This window comes from Mytilus trossulus, chromosome 7, assembly GCF_036588685.1.
Source record: "Mytilus trossulus isolate FHL-02 chromosome 7, PNRI_Mtr1.1.1.hap1, whole genome shotgun sequence".
NCBI lineage: Eukaryota > Metazoa > Mollusca > Bivalvia > Mytilida > Mytilidae > Mytilus > Mytilus trossulus.
This window is the reverse complement of record NC_086379.1, coordinates 24,507,815-24,527,254: the sequence shown is the minus strand read 5'-3', so window position 1 is coordinate 24,527,254 and position 19,440 is coordinate 24,507,815. Positions and strand designations below refer to the sequence as shown.

General features: G+C 38.8%; 1 protein-coding gene across 8 annotated transcripts in view; it reads left to right on the top strand.

Moving 5' to 3' along the window:
* The window catches only part of LOC134724810 (cell division cycle and apoptosis regulator protein 1-like), a 47,104-nt gene that overhangs the window by 7,349 nt on the left and 20,315 nt on the right, over nt 1-19,440 (top strand). The window contains exons 3-7 of one of the 8 annotated variants that reach the window (XM_063588075.1): nt 919-1,136; nt 11,513-11,736; nt 13,307-13,421; nt 14,438-14,510; nt 18,290-18,518. In XM_063588075.1, coding sequence (XP_063444145.1) covers nt 919-1,136; nt 11,513-11,736; nt 13,307-13,421; nt 14,438-14,510; nt 18,290-18,518 — 859 coding nt within the window. The other 7 variants (XM_063588077.1, XM_063588076.1, XM_063588078.1 and 4 more) reach the window with 7 other exon arrangements.

Sequence of the window (19,440 nt, the reverse complement as noted above, 5' to 3'; positions counted from 1 at the left end):
TTTCATATGCTCTATAATACTATGTGTTAATTTTTTATCAAGGTGGCAATCATTCATCTTTGGCTCAAACTGGACATTTAGCAACAAACAATCAATCAATCTTTGGCTAAAAAAACCAAGGACCTATATACGTCCCTGCAAAAAAACAAAGTTATTGAACATCTAAAGTTTTTGATCATCAATAGTTGTTGCCCATTATATTTTATGGATTCATAATAACGATATAAAACATACACAGACATGACAGAGGACCTTGTTCAATAATTTCCCATACTTTATAATTATCAGAAAACTGTTTTCATATGAACTGCAGGTAATAAATTAAAAATCATTAGTGGTTCTAATTAGATTTCAGTAAAGCAAAGAAACTGCTTGTATTTTGAGTGATAAGAGTTGAATGTGTATACCAGTAATTAGGCTTAAATATAGAGAATGAATTTTTTAAATGTTTGTCAACAAAAAAGTGTTTTTTATAATAAATTTAAAGTTAAAACATTAATTTAAAGATCTTTTGCAATTGTCTTTTCTGCCTTTGTTTGCCTTCATTTTGAGTACATTAAAATCGGATATTATTTCATGCATTCATTAAATTTATTTTGAAGAATGGACAAACATTTTAGACTAATTAATTAGATTTAAGGAAAATGTACATATGTAATGTATGTTCATGTAGCAAACATCAGAATATATTATTGCAATCATTATTCACAAATAATAAAAAAAGAATTTAATTTACTGTATAATGTTTTTCTCTAGAGTTTTAATAATAGCTCTATTTACATGTAGAACAAAAGAACAAAAATTGATTTCTATCTACTTATTATAACATACCATATTTTTCTTAAGAAGAAAACCCTAACATAAATGTATTTATTTGACGACACATAGACTAAAAAAAAATCAAAACTTTTTTTTCAGCTACGCCAGATATGAACACCATGAACACTGTTTCTACACCAAATTCTATTTCTATGGCACAACAGCAGGCACAATCTATAATGCAGGCACAACAGTCCCCCTCAATGATGCAGCAATCTCCCATGATGCAGCAGTCTCCTACAGTGTATTGTATGGGGACCACTACCCCCACGTTACAGACTCCACAGTATGCCACACAACAGTTGTTAGGGTTACAGGTAGTTCACTTACAATAACACGTCATTATTACATTATAATCTCCCATGATGCAGCAGTCTCCTACAGTTTATTGTATGGGGACCACTACCCCCACGTTACAGACTCCACAGTATGCCACACAACAGTTGTTAGGGTTACAGGTAGCTCACTTACAATAAAACATCATTATAACATTATAATCTCCCATGATGCAGCAGTCTCCTACAGTGTATTGTATGGGGACCACTACCCGCACGTTACAGACTCCACAGTATGCCACACAACAGTTGTTAGGGTTACAGGTAGTTCACTTACAATAACACGTCATTATAACATTATAATCTCCCATGATGCAGCAGTCTCCTACAGTGTATTGTATGGGGACCACTACCCGCACGTTACAGACTCCACAGTATGCCACACAACAGTTGTTAGGGTTACAGGTAGTTCACTTACAATAACACGTCATTATAACATTATAATCTCCCATGATGCAACAGTCTCCTACAGTGTATTGTATGGGGACCACCACCCCCACGTTACAGACTCCACAGTATGCCACACAACAGTTGTTAGGGTTACAGGTAGCTCACTTACAATAAAACATCATTATAACATTATAATCTCCCATGATGCAGCAGTCTCCTACAGTGTATTGTATGGGGACCACTACCCCCACGTTACAGACTCCACAGTATGCCACACAACAGTTGTTAGGGTTACAGGTAGTTCACTTACAATAACACGTCATTATAACATTTTAATCTCCCATGATGCAGCAGTCTCCTACAGTTTATTGTATGGGGACAACTACCCCCGCGTTACAGACTCCACAGTATGCCACACAACAGTTGTTAGGGTTACAGGTAGCTCACTTACAATAAAACATCATTATTACATTAAAGTCTCCCATGATGCAGCAGTCTCCTACAGTGTATTGTATGGGGACAACTACCCGCACGTTACAGACTCCACAGTATGCCACACAACAGTTGTTAGGGTTACAGGTAGCTCACTTACAATAACACGTCATTATAACATTATAATCTCCCATGATGCAGCAGTCTCCTACAGTGTATTGTATGGGGACCACTACCGGCACGTTACAGACTCCACAGTATGCCACACAACAGTTGTTAGGGTTACAGGTAGTTCACTTACAATAACACGTCATTATAACATTTTAATCTCCCATGATGCAGCAGTCTCCTACAGTTTATTGTATGGGGACAACTACCCCCACGTTACAGACTCCACAGTATGCCACACAACAGTTGTTAGGGTTACAGGTAGCTCACTTACAATAAAACATCATTATTACATTAAAGTCTCCCATGATGCAGCAGTCTCCTACAGTGTATTGTATGGGGACAACTACCCGCACGTTACAGACTCCACAGTATGCCACACAACAGTTGTTAGGGTTACAGGTAGCTCACTTACAATAACACGTCATTATAACATTATAATCTCCCATGATGCAGCAGTCTCCTACAGTGTATTGTATGGGGACCACTGCCCCCACGTTACAGACTCCACAGTATGCCACACAACAGTTGTTAGGGTTACAGGTAGCTCACTTACAATAAAACATCATTATTACATTAAAGTCTCCCATGATGCAACAGTCTCCTACAGTGTATTGTATGGGGACCACTACCCCCACGTTACAGACTCCACAGTATGCCACACAACAGTTGTTAGGGTTACAGGTAGTTCACTTACAATAAAACATCATTATAACATTATAATCTCCCATGATGCAGCAGTCTCCTACAGTGTATTGTATGGGGACCACTACCCGCACGTTACAGACTCCACAGTATGCCACACAACAGTTGTTAGGGTTACAGGTAGTTCACTTACAATAACACGTCATTATAACATTATAATCTCCCATGATGCAACAGTCTCCTACAGTGTATTGTATGGGGACCACTACCCCCACGTTACAGACTCCACAGTATGCCACACAACAGTTGTTAGGGTTACAGGTAGTTCACTTACAATAACACGTCATTATAACATTATAATCTCCCATGATGCAACAGTCTCCTACAGTGTATTGTATGGGGACCACTACCCCCACGTTACAGACTCCACAGTATGCCACACAACAGTTGTTAGGGTTACAGGTAGTTCACTTACAATAACACGTCATTATAACATTATAATCTCCCATGATGCAGCAGTCTCCTACAGTGTATTGTATGGGGACCACTACCCGCACGTTACAGACTCCACAGTATGCCACACAACAGTTGTTAGGGTTACAGGTAGTTCACTTACAAAAAAACATCATTATTACATTAAAGTCTCCCATGATGCAACAGTCTCCTACAGTGTATTGTATGGGGACCACTACCCCCACGTTACAGACTCCACAGTATGCCACACAACAGTTGTTAGGGTTACAGGTAGTTCACTTACAATAAAACATCATTATTACATTAAAGTCTCCCATGATGCAGCAGTCTCCTACAGTGTATTGTATGGGGACAACTACCCGCACGTTACAGACTCCACAGTATGCCACACAACAGTTGTTAGGGTTACAGGTAGCTCACTTACAATAACACGTCATTATAACATTATAATCTCCCATGATGCAGCAGTCTCCTACAGGGTATTGTATGGGGACCACTACCCGCACGTTACAGACTCCACAGTATGCCACACAACAGTTGTTAGGGTTACAGGTAGTTCACTTACAATAAAACATCATTATTACATTAAAGTCTCCCATGATGCAGCAGTCTCCTACAGTGTATTGTATGGGGACAACTACCCGCACGTTACAGACTCCACAGTATGCCACACAACAGTTGTTAGGGTTACAGGTAGCTCACTTACAATAACACGTCATTATAACATTATAATCTCCCATGATGCAGCAGTCTCCTACAGTTTATTGTATGGGGACCACTACCCCCACGTTACAGACTCCACAGTATGCCACACAACAGTTGTTAGGGTTACAGGTAGCTCACTTACAATAAAACATCATTATAACATTATAATCTCCCATGATGCAGCAGTCTCCTACAGTGTATTGTATGGGGACCACTACCCCCACGTTACAGACTCCACAGTATGCCACACAACAGTTGTTAGGGTTACAGGTAGTTCACTTACAATAACACGTCATTATAACATTATAATCTCCCATGATGCAGCAGTCTCCTACAGTGTATTGTATGGGGACCACTACCCGCACGTTACAGACTCCACAGTATGCCACACAACAGTTGTTAGGGTTACAGGTAGTTCACTTACAATAACACGTCATTATAACATTATAATCTCCCATGATGCAGCAGTCTCCTACAGTTTATTGTATGGGGACAACTACCCCCACGTTACAGACTCCACAGTATGCCACACAACAGTTGTTAGGGTTACAGGTAGTTCACTTTCAATAACACGTCATTATAACATTATAATCTCCCATGATGCAGCAGTCTCCTACAGTGTATTGTATGGGGACCACTACCCCCACGTTACAGACTCCACAGTATGCCACACAACAGTTGTTAGGGTTACAGGTAGCTCACTTACAATAACACGTCATTATAACATTATAATCTCCCATGATGCAACAGTCTCCTACAGTGTATTGTATGGGGACAACTACCCCCACGTTACAGACTCCACAGTATGCCACACAACAGTTGTTAGGGTTACAGGTAGCTCACTTACAATAACACGTCATTATAACATTATAATCTCCCATGATGCAACAGTCTCCTACAGTGTATTGTATGGGGACCACTACCCGCACGTTACAGACTCCACAGTATGCCACACAACAGTTGTTAGGGTTACAGGTAGCTCACTTACAATAAAACATCATTATTACATTAAAGTCTCCCATGATGCAACAGTCTCCTACAGTGTATTGTATGGGGACCACTACCCCCACGTTACAGACTCCACAGTATGCCACACAACAGTTGTTAGGGTTACAGGTAGTTCACTTACAATAAAACATCATTATTACATTAAAGTCTCCCATGATGCAGCAGTCTCCTACAGTGTATTGTATGGGGACAACTACCCGCACGTTACAGACTCCACAGTATGCCACACAACAGTTGTTAGGGTTACAGGTAGCTCACTTACAATAACACGTCATTATTACATTATAATCTCCCATGATGCAGCAGTCTCCTACAGTGTATTGTATGGGGACCACTACCCCCGCATTACAGACTCCACAGTATGCCACACAACAGTTGTTAGGGTTACAGGTAGTTCACTTACAATAACACGTCATTATAACATTATAATCTCCCATGATGCAACAGTCTCCTACAGTGTATTGTATGGGGACAACTACCCCCACGTTACAGACTCCACAGTATGCCACACAACAGTTGTTAGGGTTACAGGTAGCTCACTTACAATAACACGTCATTATAACATTATAATCTCCCATGATGCAGCAGTCTCCTACAGTGTATTATATGGGGACCACTACCCGCACGTTACAGACTCCACAGTATGCCACACAACAGTTGTTAGGGTTACAGGTAGCTCACTTACAATAACACGTCATTATAACATTATAATCTCCCATGATGCAGCAGTCTCCTACAGTGTATTGTATGGGGACCACCACCCCCACGTTACAGACACCACAGTATGCCACACAACAGTTGTTAGGGTTACAGGTAGTTCACTTACAATAACACGTCATTATAACATTATAATCTCCCATGATGCAGCAGTCTCCTACAGTGTATTGTATGGGGACCACCACCCCCACGTTACAGACACCACAGTATGCCACACAACAGTTGTTAGGGTTACAGGTAGTTCACTTACAATAACACGTCATTATAACATTATAATCTCCCATGATGCAGCAGTCTCCTACAGTGTATTGTATGGGGACCACTACCCCCACGTTACAGACACCACAGTATGCCACACAACAGTTGTTAGGGTTACAGGTAGTTCACTTACAATAACATGTCATTATAACATTATAATCTCCCATGATGCAGCAGTCTCCTACAGTGTATTGTATGGGGACCACCACCCCCACGTTACAGACTCCACAGTATGCCACACAACAGTTGTTAGGGTTACAGGTAGTTCACTTACAATAACACGTCATTATTACATTATGATTATAATCTCCCATGATGCAGCAGTCTCCTACAGTGTATTGTATGGGGACCACTACCCCCACGTTACAGACTCCACAGTATGCCACACAACAGTTGTTAGGGTTACAGGTAGTTCACTTACAATAACACGTCATTATAACATTATAATCTCCCATGATGCAGCAGTCTCCTACAGTGTATTGTATGGGGACCACTACCCCCACGTAACAGACTCCACAGTATGCCACACAACAGTTGTTAGGGTTACAGGTAGTTCACTTACAATAACACGTCATTATAACATTATAATCTCCCATGATGCAGCAGTCTCCTACAGTGTATTGTATGGGGACCACTACCCCCACGTAACAGACTCCACAGTATGCCACACAACAGTTGTTAGGGTTACAGGTAGCTCACTTACAATAACACGTCATTATAACATTATAATCTCCCATGATGCAGCAGTCTCCTACAGTGTATTGTATGGGGACCACTGCCCCCACGTAACAGACTCCACAGTATGCCACACAACAGTTGTTAGGGTTACAGGTAGTTCACTTACAATAAAACATCATTATTACATTATAATCTCCCATGATGCAGCAGTCTCCTACAGTGTAATGTATGGGGACCACTACCCCCACGTAACAGACTCCACAGTATGCCACACAACAGTTGTTAGGGTTACAGGTAGTTCACTTACAATAACACGTCATTATAACATTATAATCTCCCATGATGCAGCAGTCTCCTACAGTGTATTGTATGGGGACCACTACCCCTGCGTTACAGACTCCACAGTATGCCACACAACAGTTGTTAGGGTTACAGGTAGCTCACTTACAATAACACGTCATTATAACATTATAATCTCCCATGATGCAGCAGTCTCCTACAGTGTATTGTATGGGGACCACTGCCCCCACGTTACAGACACCACAGTATGCCACACAACAGTTGTTAGGGTTACATGTAGCTCACTTACAATAACACGTCATAATAACATTATAATCTCCCATGATGCAGCAGTCTCCTACAGTGTATTGTATGGGGACCACTACCCCTGCGTTACAGACTCCACAGTATGCCACACAACAGTTGTTAGGGTTACAGGTAGCTCACTTACAATAACACGTCATTATAACATTATAATCTCCCATGATGCAGCAGTCTCCTACAGTGTATTGTATGGGGACCACTGCCCCCACGTTACAGACACCACAGTATGCCACACAACAGTTGTTAGGGTTACATGTAGCTCACTTACAATAACACGTCATAATAACATTATAATCTCCCATGATGCAGCAGTCTCCTACAGTGTATTGTATGGGGACCACTACCCCCGCGTTACAGACTCCACAGTATGCCACACAACAGTTGTTAGGGTTACAGGTAGTTCACTTTCAATAACACGTCATTATAACATTATAATCTCCCATGATGCAGCAGTCTCCTACAGTGTATTGTATGGGGACCACTACCCCCGCGTTACAGACTCCACAGTATGCCACACAACAGTTGTTAGGGTTACAGGTAGTTCACTTACAATAACACGTCATTATAAAATTATAATCTCCCATGATGCAACAGTCTCCTACAGTGTATTGTATGGGGACCACTGCCCCCAGGTTACAGACTCCACAGTATGCCACACAACAGTTGTTAGGGTTACAGGTAGCTCACTTACAATAACACGTCATTATAACATTATAATCTCCCATGATGCAGCAGTCTCCTACAGTGTATTGTATGGGGACCACTGCCCCCACGTTACAGACACCACAGTATGCCACACAACAGTTGTTAGGGTTACATGTAGCTCACTTACAATAACACGTCATTATAACATTATAATCTCCCATGATGCAGCAGTCTCCTACAGTGTATTGTATGGGGACCACTACCCCCGCGTTACAGACTCCACAGTATGCCACACAACAGTTGTTAGGGTTACAGGTAGTTCACTTACAATAACACGTCATTATAACATTATAATCTCCCATGATGCAGCAGTCTCCTACAGTGTATTGTATGGGGACCACTACCCCCACGTTACAGACTCCACAGTATGCCACACAACAGTTGTTAGGGTTACAGGTAGTTCACTTACAATAACACGTCATTATAACATTATAATCTCCCATGATGCAGCAGTCTCCTACAGTGTATTGTATGGGGACCACTACCCCCACGTAACAGACTCCACAGTATGCCACACAACAGTTGTTAGGGTTACAGGTAGTTCACTTACAATAACACGTCATTATTACATTATAATCTCCCATGATGCAGCAGTCTCCTACAGTGTATTGTATGGGGACCACTACCCCCACGTTACAGACTCCACAGTATGCCACACAACAGTTGTTAGGGTTACAGGTAGTTCACTTACAATAACACGTCATTATAACATTATAATCTCCCATGATGCAGCAGTCTCCTACAGTGTATTGTATGGGGACCACTACCCCCACGTAACAGACTCCACAGTATGCCACACAACAGTTGTTAGGGTTACATGTAGCTCACTTACAATAACACGTCATAATAACATTATAATCTCCCATGATGCAGCAGTCTCCTACAGTGTATTGTATGGGGACCACTACCCCCGCGTTACAGACTCCACAGTATGCCACACAACAGTTGTTAGGGTTACAGGTAGTTCACTTTCAATAACACGTCATTATAACATTATAATCTCCCATGATGCAGCAGTCTCCTACAGTGTATTGTATGGGGACCACTACCCCCGCGTTACAGACTCCACAGTATGCCACACAACAGTTGTTAGGGTTACAGGTAGTTCACTTACAATAACACGTCATTATAAAATTATAATCTCCCATGATGCAACAGTCTCCTACAGTGTATTGTATGGGGACCACTGCCCCCAGGTTACAGACTCCACAGTATGCCACACAACAGTTGTTAGGGTTACAGGTAGCTCACTTACAATAACACGTCATTATAACATTATAATCTCCCATGATGCAGCAGTCTCCTACAGTGTATTGTATGGGGACCACTGCCCCCACGTTACAGACACCACAGTATGCCACACAACAATTGTTAGGGTTACATGTAGCTCACTTACAATAACACGTCATTATAACATTATAATCTCCCATGATGCAGCAGTCTCCTACAGTGTATTGTATGGGGACCACTACCCCCGCGTTACAGACTCCACAGTATGCCACACAACAGTTGTTAGGGTTACAGGTAGTTCACTTACAATAACACGTCATTATAACATTATAATCTCCCATGATGCAGCAGTCTCCTACAGTGTATTGTATGGGGACCACTACCCCCACGTTACAGACTCCACAGTATGCCACACAACAGTTGTTAGGGTTACAGGTAGTTCACTTACAATAACACGTCATTATAACATTATAATCTCCCATGATGCAGCAGTCTCCTACAGTGTATTGTATGGGGACCACTACCCCCACGTAACAGACTCCACAGTATGCCACACAACAGTTGTTAGGGTTACAGGTAGTTCACTTACAATAACACGTCATTATTACATTATAATCTCCCATGATGCAGCAGTCTCCTACAGTGTATTGTATGGGGACCACTACCCCCACGTAACAGACTCCACAGTATGCCACACAACAGTTGTTAGGGTTACAGGTAGTTCACCTACAATAACACGTCATTATAACATTATAATCTCCCATGATGCAACAGTCTCCTACAGTGTATTGTATGGGGACCACTACCCCCACGTTACAGACACCACAGTATGCCACACAACAGTTGTTAGGGTTACAGGTAGTTCACTTACAATAACACGTCATTATAACATTATAATCTCCCATGATGCAGCAGTCTCCTACAGTGTATTGTATGGGGACCACTACCCCCACGTTACAGACTCCACAGTATGCCACATAACAGTTGTTATGGTTACAGGTAGCTCACTTACAATAACACGTCATTATAACATTATAATCTCCCATGATGCAGCAGTCTCCTACAGTGTATTGTATGGGGACCACTACCCCCACGTTACAGACTCCACAGTATGCCACACAACAGTTGTTAGGGTTACAGGTAGTTCACTTACAATAACACGTCATTATAACATTATAATCTCCCATGATGCAGCAGTCTCCTACAGTGTATTGTATGGGGACCACTACCCCCACGTAACAGACTCCACAGTATGCCACACAACAGTTGTTAGGGTTACAGGTAGTTCACTTACAATAACACGTCATTATTACATTATAATCTCCCATGATGCAGCAGTCTCCTACAGTGTATTGTATGGGGACCACTACCCCCACGTAACAGACTCCACAGTATGCCACACAACAGTTGTTAGGGTTACAGGTAGTTCACCTACAATAACACGTCATTATAACATTATAATCTCCCATGATGCAACAGTCTCCTACAGTGTATTGTATGGGGACCACTACCCCCACGTTACAGACACCACAGTATGCCACACAACAGTTGTTAGGGTTACAGGTAGTTCACTTACAATAACACGTCATTATAACATTATAATCTCCCATGATGCAGCAGTCTCCTACAGTGTATTGTATGGGGACCACTACCCCCACGTTACAGACTCCACAGTATGCCACATAACAGTTGTTATGGTTACAGGTAGCTCACTTACAATAACACGTCATTATAACATTATAATCTCCCATGATGCAGCAGTCTCCTACAGTGTATTGTATGGGGACCACTACCCCCACGTTACAGACTCCACAGTATGCCACACAACAGTTGTTAGGGTTACAGGTAGTTCACTTACAATAAAACATCATTATTACATTATAGATAGTAAATACTGTACATATGAAAAAAAGGAGATGTGGTACGATTGACAATGAGGCAACTAATTCACCAAAGTTCAAATGCTCCATTAGTCTTAAAATTTTAGCTCCACACTTGCATGACTTGTATTATTATCACTGGTACTATAATTTTTTTTAATTTTGTGGTATATAGATCATTTTGGAAAAACAATCAGTATTTCAAACAATATTTCATTGTTTTGTAATAAAATTAAGATAAGTACATTTTTAAATTTGATAATAGTTTTCAACTTTTAGAATCTTTTTAATACATGTAGCTCCAGATAATTTTCTCAGTGATCCTTGATGAGGTAAGATTTTCCCAAAAAACTTTGGAGAAACATTTATAATTCTAAGATTTTACTGCAGTACAATTATTTTATAACAATGTAGAAGACTTTTCACTGAATCTCCTATTATTAAATTATTTTCATGACTTTACAGCAGCAAGCATTGCAACAGCAAGGTCCACCACAAATCATTCCACAGCCAGGGATAGCTATCCCTACAACCCTAGCCTCAAACCAACAGGTAGCACCGGTCAGTTACCCTAATCCCAGGCAAGTGCAGCAGGCAACACCACCTAAACAACGAGTCTTTACTGGTACAGTCACCAAGCTTCATGACAACTTTGGTTTTGTTGATGAAGATGTTTTCTTCCAGACAAGGTAATTAGGTGATACCGAGATAGTTAACTATATTTGGTGTATTTCAGGGTACTGAAAAACCAGAAATATTATTAAATAGATAAAAATGCAGTTGGAGTATTCATTATAGGATTTAACACATATTTTCTAGAGGTTATTGATGTGTAAACCGGGGCGATTAACTCACAAACTGAATAAAAGTCCGAAGACTTTTATGTCAAGTTTGTGAGTGAGAGACCCAGTTTACACATCAATAACCTCTAGAAAATATGTGTTTAATCCTTATAATTCTTCAGCCAAACATACACGATTATTAATTTACATTATTACTTTGATGGCTAGATCTACTATATGTACCATCAGAAGCACAATGGCATGTCGTAACTAAGGAGTACGCCGCCATCTTGACTTTCTAAAAATTTAAATGTTCGATAAATGCAACAGAATCTAAAATGAACTAGCACCTACCTCAAATACTTCATTTTAATTAGATACTATCCGAATTTAAGTGTACAAGTAACGAAATAATCTTCCGTCAGAAAGTTTTCAATCGTATAACGTCGTGTTTGGCTTGATGTAAATTCGCCAAGTCAGTCGTGAAATTTCCCAGTTTTTTATTCAAATTTTATTTTTATACATTTTCAAAGCTATAGTGCATTTATTTTGTTTCTTTTTTTTTGGTTATATATGCTTTAGAATAGAAACAACTGTTATGCAATTGTTTTATTATCTCAACTTGCTGAAAATCCCGGGATCCCTGCAAGAATGTGTATCGCGCATGAATAGATTACAAAAGTAGTTTCGGAAACATGGTTTATCGAAGTGTAAACCAAGAGAAAAATTCTACTTGACCAATCCAATTCAAGTATTTATAGATATGCAAATGATATAGTTTATAACATGCTAGACAAAACCCAAAACTAAGGCACAGGGATTTTATTACTGTTTTTGATGTGAAATTTAGTGATGTATTCAACACAAAGTCAAAACTGATACACTTAGTTCAAGACAGTCCTGCCACCATTCCATGCGAAATTTTGATCATACTACATCAGTGCAATGAGAAATACAGATGTCTGATGGGTATTTATTGAAATACAGACTATATACGTCAAAGAGAGCTCTTTCAAATCTGTTCCAGTACATTCAAAATAACATTACAGAGGTCATGAGCAAATACTGGTGATGTCATTGATTATGGGGTCATTCACTGAGAAAAGTGTCTGAGATTCAATAGTTATTATTTATTTACCTGTGCACTTTATTTTGGAAGCTTGTTTTTCATGAATGTTAAATTTCATTTGAAATGAAGGTTAATTTAGGAATGACATAATATAAAAAAGAAGATGTGGTATTATTGCCTATGAGACAACTATCCACAAAAGACCAAAATGACACAAACATTAACAACTATAGGTAACCGTACGGCCTTCAACAATGAGAAAAGCCCATACTGCATAGTCAGCTATAAAAGGCCCCGATAAGATTGCTTTTAATAAATAATGTATTATGATAAATCATACATGTTATTATATGTATATGTATATGACAGGGAAATAAATCCGATTATTATCCTTGTAACTTTTTGCAGTTGTGTAAAAGGCCTGATTCCAAAAGTTGGTGAGAGAGTGTTAGTAGAAGCCACCTACAATCCTAACATGCCATTCAAATGGAATGCAACACGAATACAACTCCTTCCTAATCAGGTAACATACTCCTCCCTTGATTGAAATACATGTATGACATTTAAAAACACTGGTTATACTTCTGAAATATTATATTCGAAATTGTAGTCATTTTTTAAGGGGGAATTTGTTTTATTAGAGGGCTATTGCAGCTGAAACATAAAATACTAAAATTTTCACTGAATCAGATGTCGTTTTGAAAAAATACATGTCATGCATGTATAATGTGTAAATTGAAATAATTGAAAAAATAAAGATAGGTCCTTGAGATACAGACATTTTAGAAAAATCTCTGTACCTTTATAAAATATATTGGAATTATTGAATGTTAAATAAATTAAAAAATTAATGGAATTTCAAAATATATATAATAAATAGTAAATTGAAAAACAATATCAAGAAATGTACTGTTCAAAACCATATATTTTTTTTCGTATCCTCATATATTCAAATTTCCTAACAGATCCTTACCATTGAAAATACAACTTAACATCAATGACAGTACAAACTCCTGTTGTGTATAATATATAGATTCCTACACTGCAACAAGTGTATTATGATATTTCTCCACACGAGACAGTTAAATTTTATTATTTAAAGCGCCAGGCTTGTCGAGCATTTTAATCATTAAATTTAACTGTCAAGAGTGTAGAAATATCGTAAAACAGGATTTATAGCATGTGAATCTGTTTCTCTGATGACTTCAATCATTCTTTTTCAAAGATTTTCAGAAACTTGTGTTCTTTTTATGATGTCACCAGGCAAGGTCTCCTTTTTTCATGACATCACATAAGGAATATTTAGAAGAAAATTTTGACGTCATAATCAAATTTCGACTAATCATTTGCCGGGAAAAGATTTTTCACTAGTGAGAAGAAAAAAAATTCTCACACCAGTCAGGAAATGTGGAGAGAGCACAAAAATTAGAGAAAAAAGCTTAATGCTTTGTGGAACTTTATTTTAAAATCTTCAATATTACTGTATAGGCTTAAGTGTCAGGCTAATTTATTTATCTTCTATGTTTTTATCAATTTCAGCAAGGATCAAACCAAGGAAAACCAAGTGTAATGGGACAATCTGTACCATCATCATTAATGGGAGATAACCCAGGTAAGTTCTCACTAAGGTAAACCAAGTGTAATGGGACAATCTGTACCATCATCTTTAATGGGAGATAACCCAGGTAAGTTCTCACACCAAGGTAAAGCAAGTGTAATGGGACAATTTGTACCATCATCTTTTATGGGAGATAACCCAGGTAAGTTCTCACACCAAGGTAAAGCAAGTGTAATGGGACAATCTGTACCTTCATCTTTTATGGGAGATAACCCAGGTAAGTTCTCACACCAAGGTAAAGCAAGTGTAATGGGACAGTCTGTACCTTCATCTTTTATGGGAGATAATCCAGGTAAGTTCTCACACCAAGGTAAAGCAAGTGTAATGGAACAATCTGTACCATCATCATTAATGGGAGATAACTCAGGTAAGTTCTCACACCAAGGTAAAGCAAGTGTAATGGGACAGTCTGTACCTTCATCTTTTATGGGAGATAACCCAGGTAAGTTCTCACACCAAGGTAAATCAAGTGTAATGGGACAGTCTGTACCTTCATCTTTTATGGGAGATAACCCAGGTAAGTTCTCACACCAAGGTAAATCAAGTGTAATGGGACAGTCTGTACCTTCATCTTTAATTGGAGATAACCCAGGTAAGTTCTCACACCAAGGTAAATCAAGTGTAATGGGACAATCTGTACCATCATCATTAATGGGAGATAACCCAGGTAAGTTCTCACACCAAGGTAAACCAAGTGTAATGGGACAATCTGTACCATCATCTTTAATGGGAGATAACCCAGGTAAGTTCTCACTAAGGTAAACCAAGTGTAATGGGACAATCGGTACCATCATCTTTTATGGGAGATAACCCAGGTAAGTTCTCACACCAAGGTAAAGCAAGTGTAATGGGACAGTGTACCTTCATCTTTTATGGGAGATAACCCAGGTAAGTTCTCACACCAAGGTAAAGCAAGTGTAATGGGACAGTCTGTACCATCATCTTTAATGGGAGATAACCCAGGTAAGTTCTCACACCAAGGTAAACCAAGTGTAATGGGACAATCAGTACCTTCATCTTTTATGGGAGATAACCCAGGTAAGTTCTCACACCAAGGTAAACCAAGTGTAATGGGACAGTCTGTACCTTCATCTTTAATGGGAGATAACCCAGGTAAGTTCTCACACCAAGGTAAAGCAAGTGTAATGGGACAGTCTGTACCTTCATCTTTTATGGGAGATAACCCAGGTAAGTTCTCACACCAAGGTAAAGCAAGTGTAATGGGACAGTCTCTACCATCATCTTTAATGGGAGATAACCCAGGTAAGTTCTCACACCAAGGTAAACCAAGTGTAATGGGACAGTCTGTACCTTCATCTTTTATGGGAGATAACCCAGGTAAGTTCTCACACCAAGGTAAAGCAAGTGTAATGGGACAGTCTGTACCTTCATCTTTTATGGGAGATAACCCAGGTAAGTTCTCACACCAAGGTAAAGCAAGTGTAATGGGACAGTCTGTACCTTCATCTTTTATGGGAGATTACCCAGGTAAGTTCTCACACCAAGGTAAAGCAAGTGTAATGGGACAATCTGTACCATCATCTTTTATGGAAGATAACCCAGGTAAGTTCTCACACCAAGGTAAAGCAAGTGTAATGGGACAATCGGTACCATCATCTTTTATGGGAGATAACCCAGGTAAGTTCTCACACCAAGGTAAAGCAAGTGTAATGGAACAATCTGTACCTTCATCTTTTATGGGAGATAACCCAGGTAAGTTCTCACACCAAGGTAAAGCAAGTGTAATGGGACAGTCTGTACCATCATCTTTAATGGGAGATAACCCAGGTAAGTTCTCACACCAAGGTAAAGCAAGTGTAATGGAACAGTCTGTACCTTCATCTTTTATGGGAGATAACCCAGGTAAGTTCTCACACCAAGGTAAAGCAAGTGTAATGGGACAGTCTGTACCATCATCTTTAATGGGAGATAACCCAGGTAAGTTCTCACACCAAGGTAAACCAAGTGTAATGGGACAATCGGTACCATCATCTTTTATGGGAGATAACCCAGGTAAGTTCTCACACCAAGGTAAAGCAAGTGATATGGGACAGTGTACCTTCATCTTTTATGGGAGATAACCCAGGTAATTTCTCACACCAAGGTAAAGCAAGTGTAATGGGACAGTCTGTACCTTCATCTTTTATGGGAGATAACCCAGGTAATTTCTCACACCAAGGTAAAGCAAGTGTAATGGGACAGTCTGTACCTTCATCTTTTATGGGAGATAACCCAGGTAAGTTCTCACACCAAGGTAAAGCAAGTGTAATGGGACAATCTGTATCATCATCTTTAATGGGAGATAACCCAGGTAAGTTCTCACACCAAGGTAAAGCAAGTGTAATGGGACAGTCTGTACCTTCATCTTTTATGGGAGATAACCCAGGTAATTTCTCACACCAAGGTAAAGCAAGTGTAATGGGACAGTCTGTACCTTCATCTTTTATGGGAGATAACCCAGGTAAGTTCTCACACCAAGGTAAAGCAAGTGTAATGGGACAATCTGTATCATCATCTTTAATGGGAGATAACCCAGGTTAGTTCTCACACCAAGGTTAAGCAAGTGTAATGGGACAATCTGTACCATCACAGTGATATTGTTTGCCTAAAATTAATGGAGAATAAAGGCTTTTTCCCCTGGAGAAGAATCGTAATTTAAAAAAAATGGCTTAAAATAATTCCCAAAACGACAACTTTTTCCTAAACAGTGCAGTCTCAGAAGAAGTTGCATGAATACAAACTGAAAAACACTCATTTAAAAAATGTTCATGCTTAAAATGACTATATGTAAACACTTTAGGGTCATCACTGACAAAATGGGGTCTTATTTTAAAGCAGGGTTTGACTCTTAAAAATGGGTCTGTAAATTGAAGTTTCAGTCAAATTCACAGTTTATTTTAAATTTCCCAATTTGATGAAAAAGATGCATATTTTCCCAATAAAAAAGGGTAGTGGTAGATTTGAAAAAAGCCAACAATATCACTGCATCATCTTTAATGGGAGATAACCCAGGTAAGTTCTCACACCAAGGTAAAGTAAGTGTAATGGGACAGTCTGTACCTTCATCTTTTATGGGAGATAACCCAGGTAAGTTCTCACACTAAGGTAAAGCAAGTGTAATGGGACAATCTGTACCATCATCTTTAATGGGAGATAACCCAGGTAAGTTCTCACACCAAGGTAAAGCAAGTGTAATGGGACAGTCTGTACCTTCATCTTTTATGGGAGATAACCCAGGTTAATTTCCAAACTGAAGAAACAAATAAAATTGAGAATGGATTGTTTGACCCCAGCCTGTTCAAACAGAAGACTTTAAAATTGCTATATCCTGCTTCTCAGCTTAACATGCAGTAGTAAGGAATAAGCATAAAGACTGTTTCAGTTTGGCTCAGAGTTAATATTATGTGTACAGAAAGGATGACATGTCTTACTATGGACTGTTACCTTGTAAAGTAGCACTTTAAAAATCTGGATCAGCATGTCGAGTCTAGTACAAAGCAGGGTTATTATTCATATTGCAATTACTTTTAAACCATCCTGTATATGCATTTAATTTGCCACTGGAACCATTCATCATCAGCATGAAGTTGTCAAACTAATAAAACAACATTTAACTTTATCTTTAATGGGAGAAAACCCTGGTAACTTATCTTACTATATTTTGATACTTTTTTTAGCTTTTGAATTTATATGAAAGGTCTTAACTTTATTTCAACAGTTAGGTTTATGTAAATTCCATGAAATAATGTAAATGATAATATGTGCTGTTTTAGGAAATAGGCCATTTTCATCAAAGAAAGGAGATAGATTCAGAGACCGAGAGAGAAAAGGCTTCAGTGATATAAAGAAAGAGCCTAGAGAAAGACCAGAGAGACCTTTACCTCTAAAGAAGAGGTCTCGTTCAAGAACCCCTAAACGTGGAGATAGAAGTGGTAGTCCACGTAGACGTATGAGAGTTGTACCAAGATATGTAGTACAGATACCAAAATTATCATTCAATTTGTAAGTTTCAAATTTATATATCGTCCTAAACATACATTGAATATTTGCCACTGGACATTAAGTTACCAACAATCAATCAATCAAACTTATATGTTGTTGTTTAGTAGCTGTTTCATTACTTTTGTACACCATATTTTGATCTATGTATATGCCACTTAATTATTCACTAAGAATCTGTCAAGCCAATCAAATATTACGATTATGAAAGGAGAAAATTTTTAAAGATGATAGTTCTATGTAATACTAGAACAAAAATATTAAAACATTCAAGTACAAAAATTGTATGATATGTGTTTTACTCACTTTTGTGTGACATTTTGATTAAGAACACTAGCTACAGACTATTAGTTAGAAAAACAACACAGATACTGATGATATAGATATAGGAAGATGTGGTGTGAGTGCCAATGAGACAACTCTCCATCCAAATAACAATTTAAAAAGTAAACCATTATATGACAATTAAAAGAGTTGGTATTACTTTGCTTCATAAAAAAGAATGGCCAACGTAGATACAAGCATCTTGTCTTAGGGAGGGATAAATCATACTTTGTAAAGAATCATTCTGATTCAAACAAAAAATTCTCTGAAACCGATATTATCAAGATGCTTGATTTCTTGATTGACATCATATTTGTTACGTTCGGAGGACGTGTTTTTCAACAGACTGTCGGCATCCAATGGGAACAAACTGTGCCCCTCTACTTGCTGACTTGTTTCTTTATTATTATGAGGCTGACTTCATGCAGGAACTTCTTAGGAAGAAAGATAAGAAGTTAGCAATATCCTTTAACTCTACTTTCCGCTATATAGATGACGTTCTTTCACTAAACAATTCAAAATTTGGTGACTATGTGGATCGCATCTATCCCATTGAATTGGAGAAAAAGGATACTACAGATACAGCTAAGTCGGCTTCATA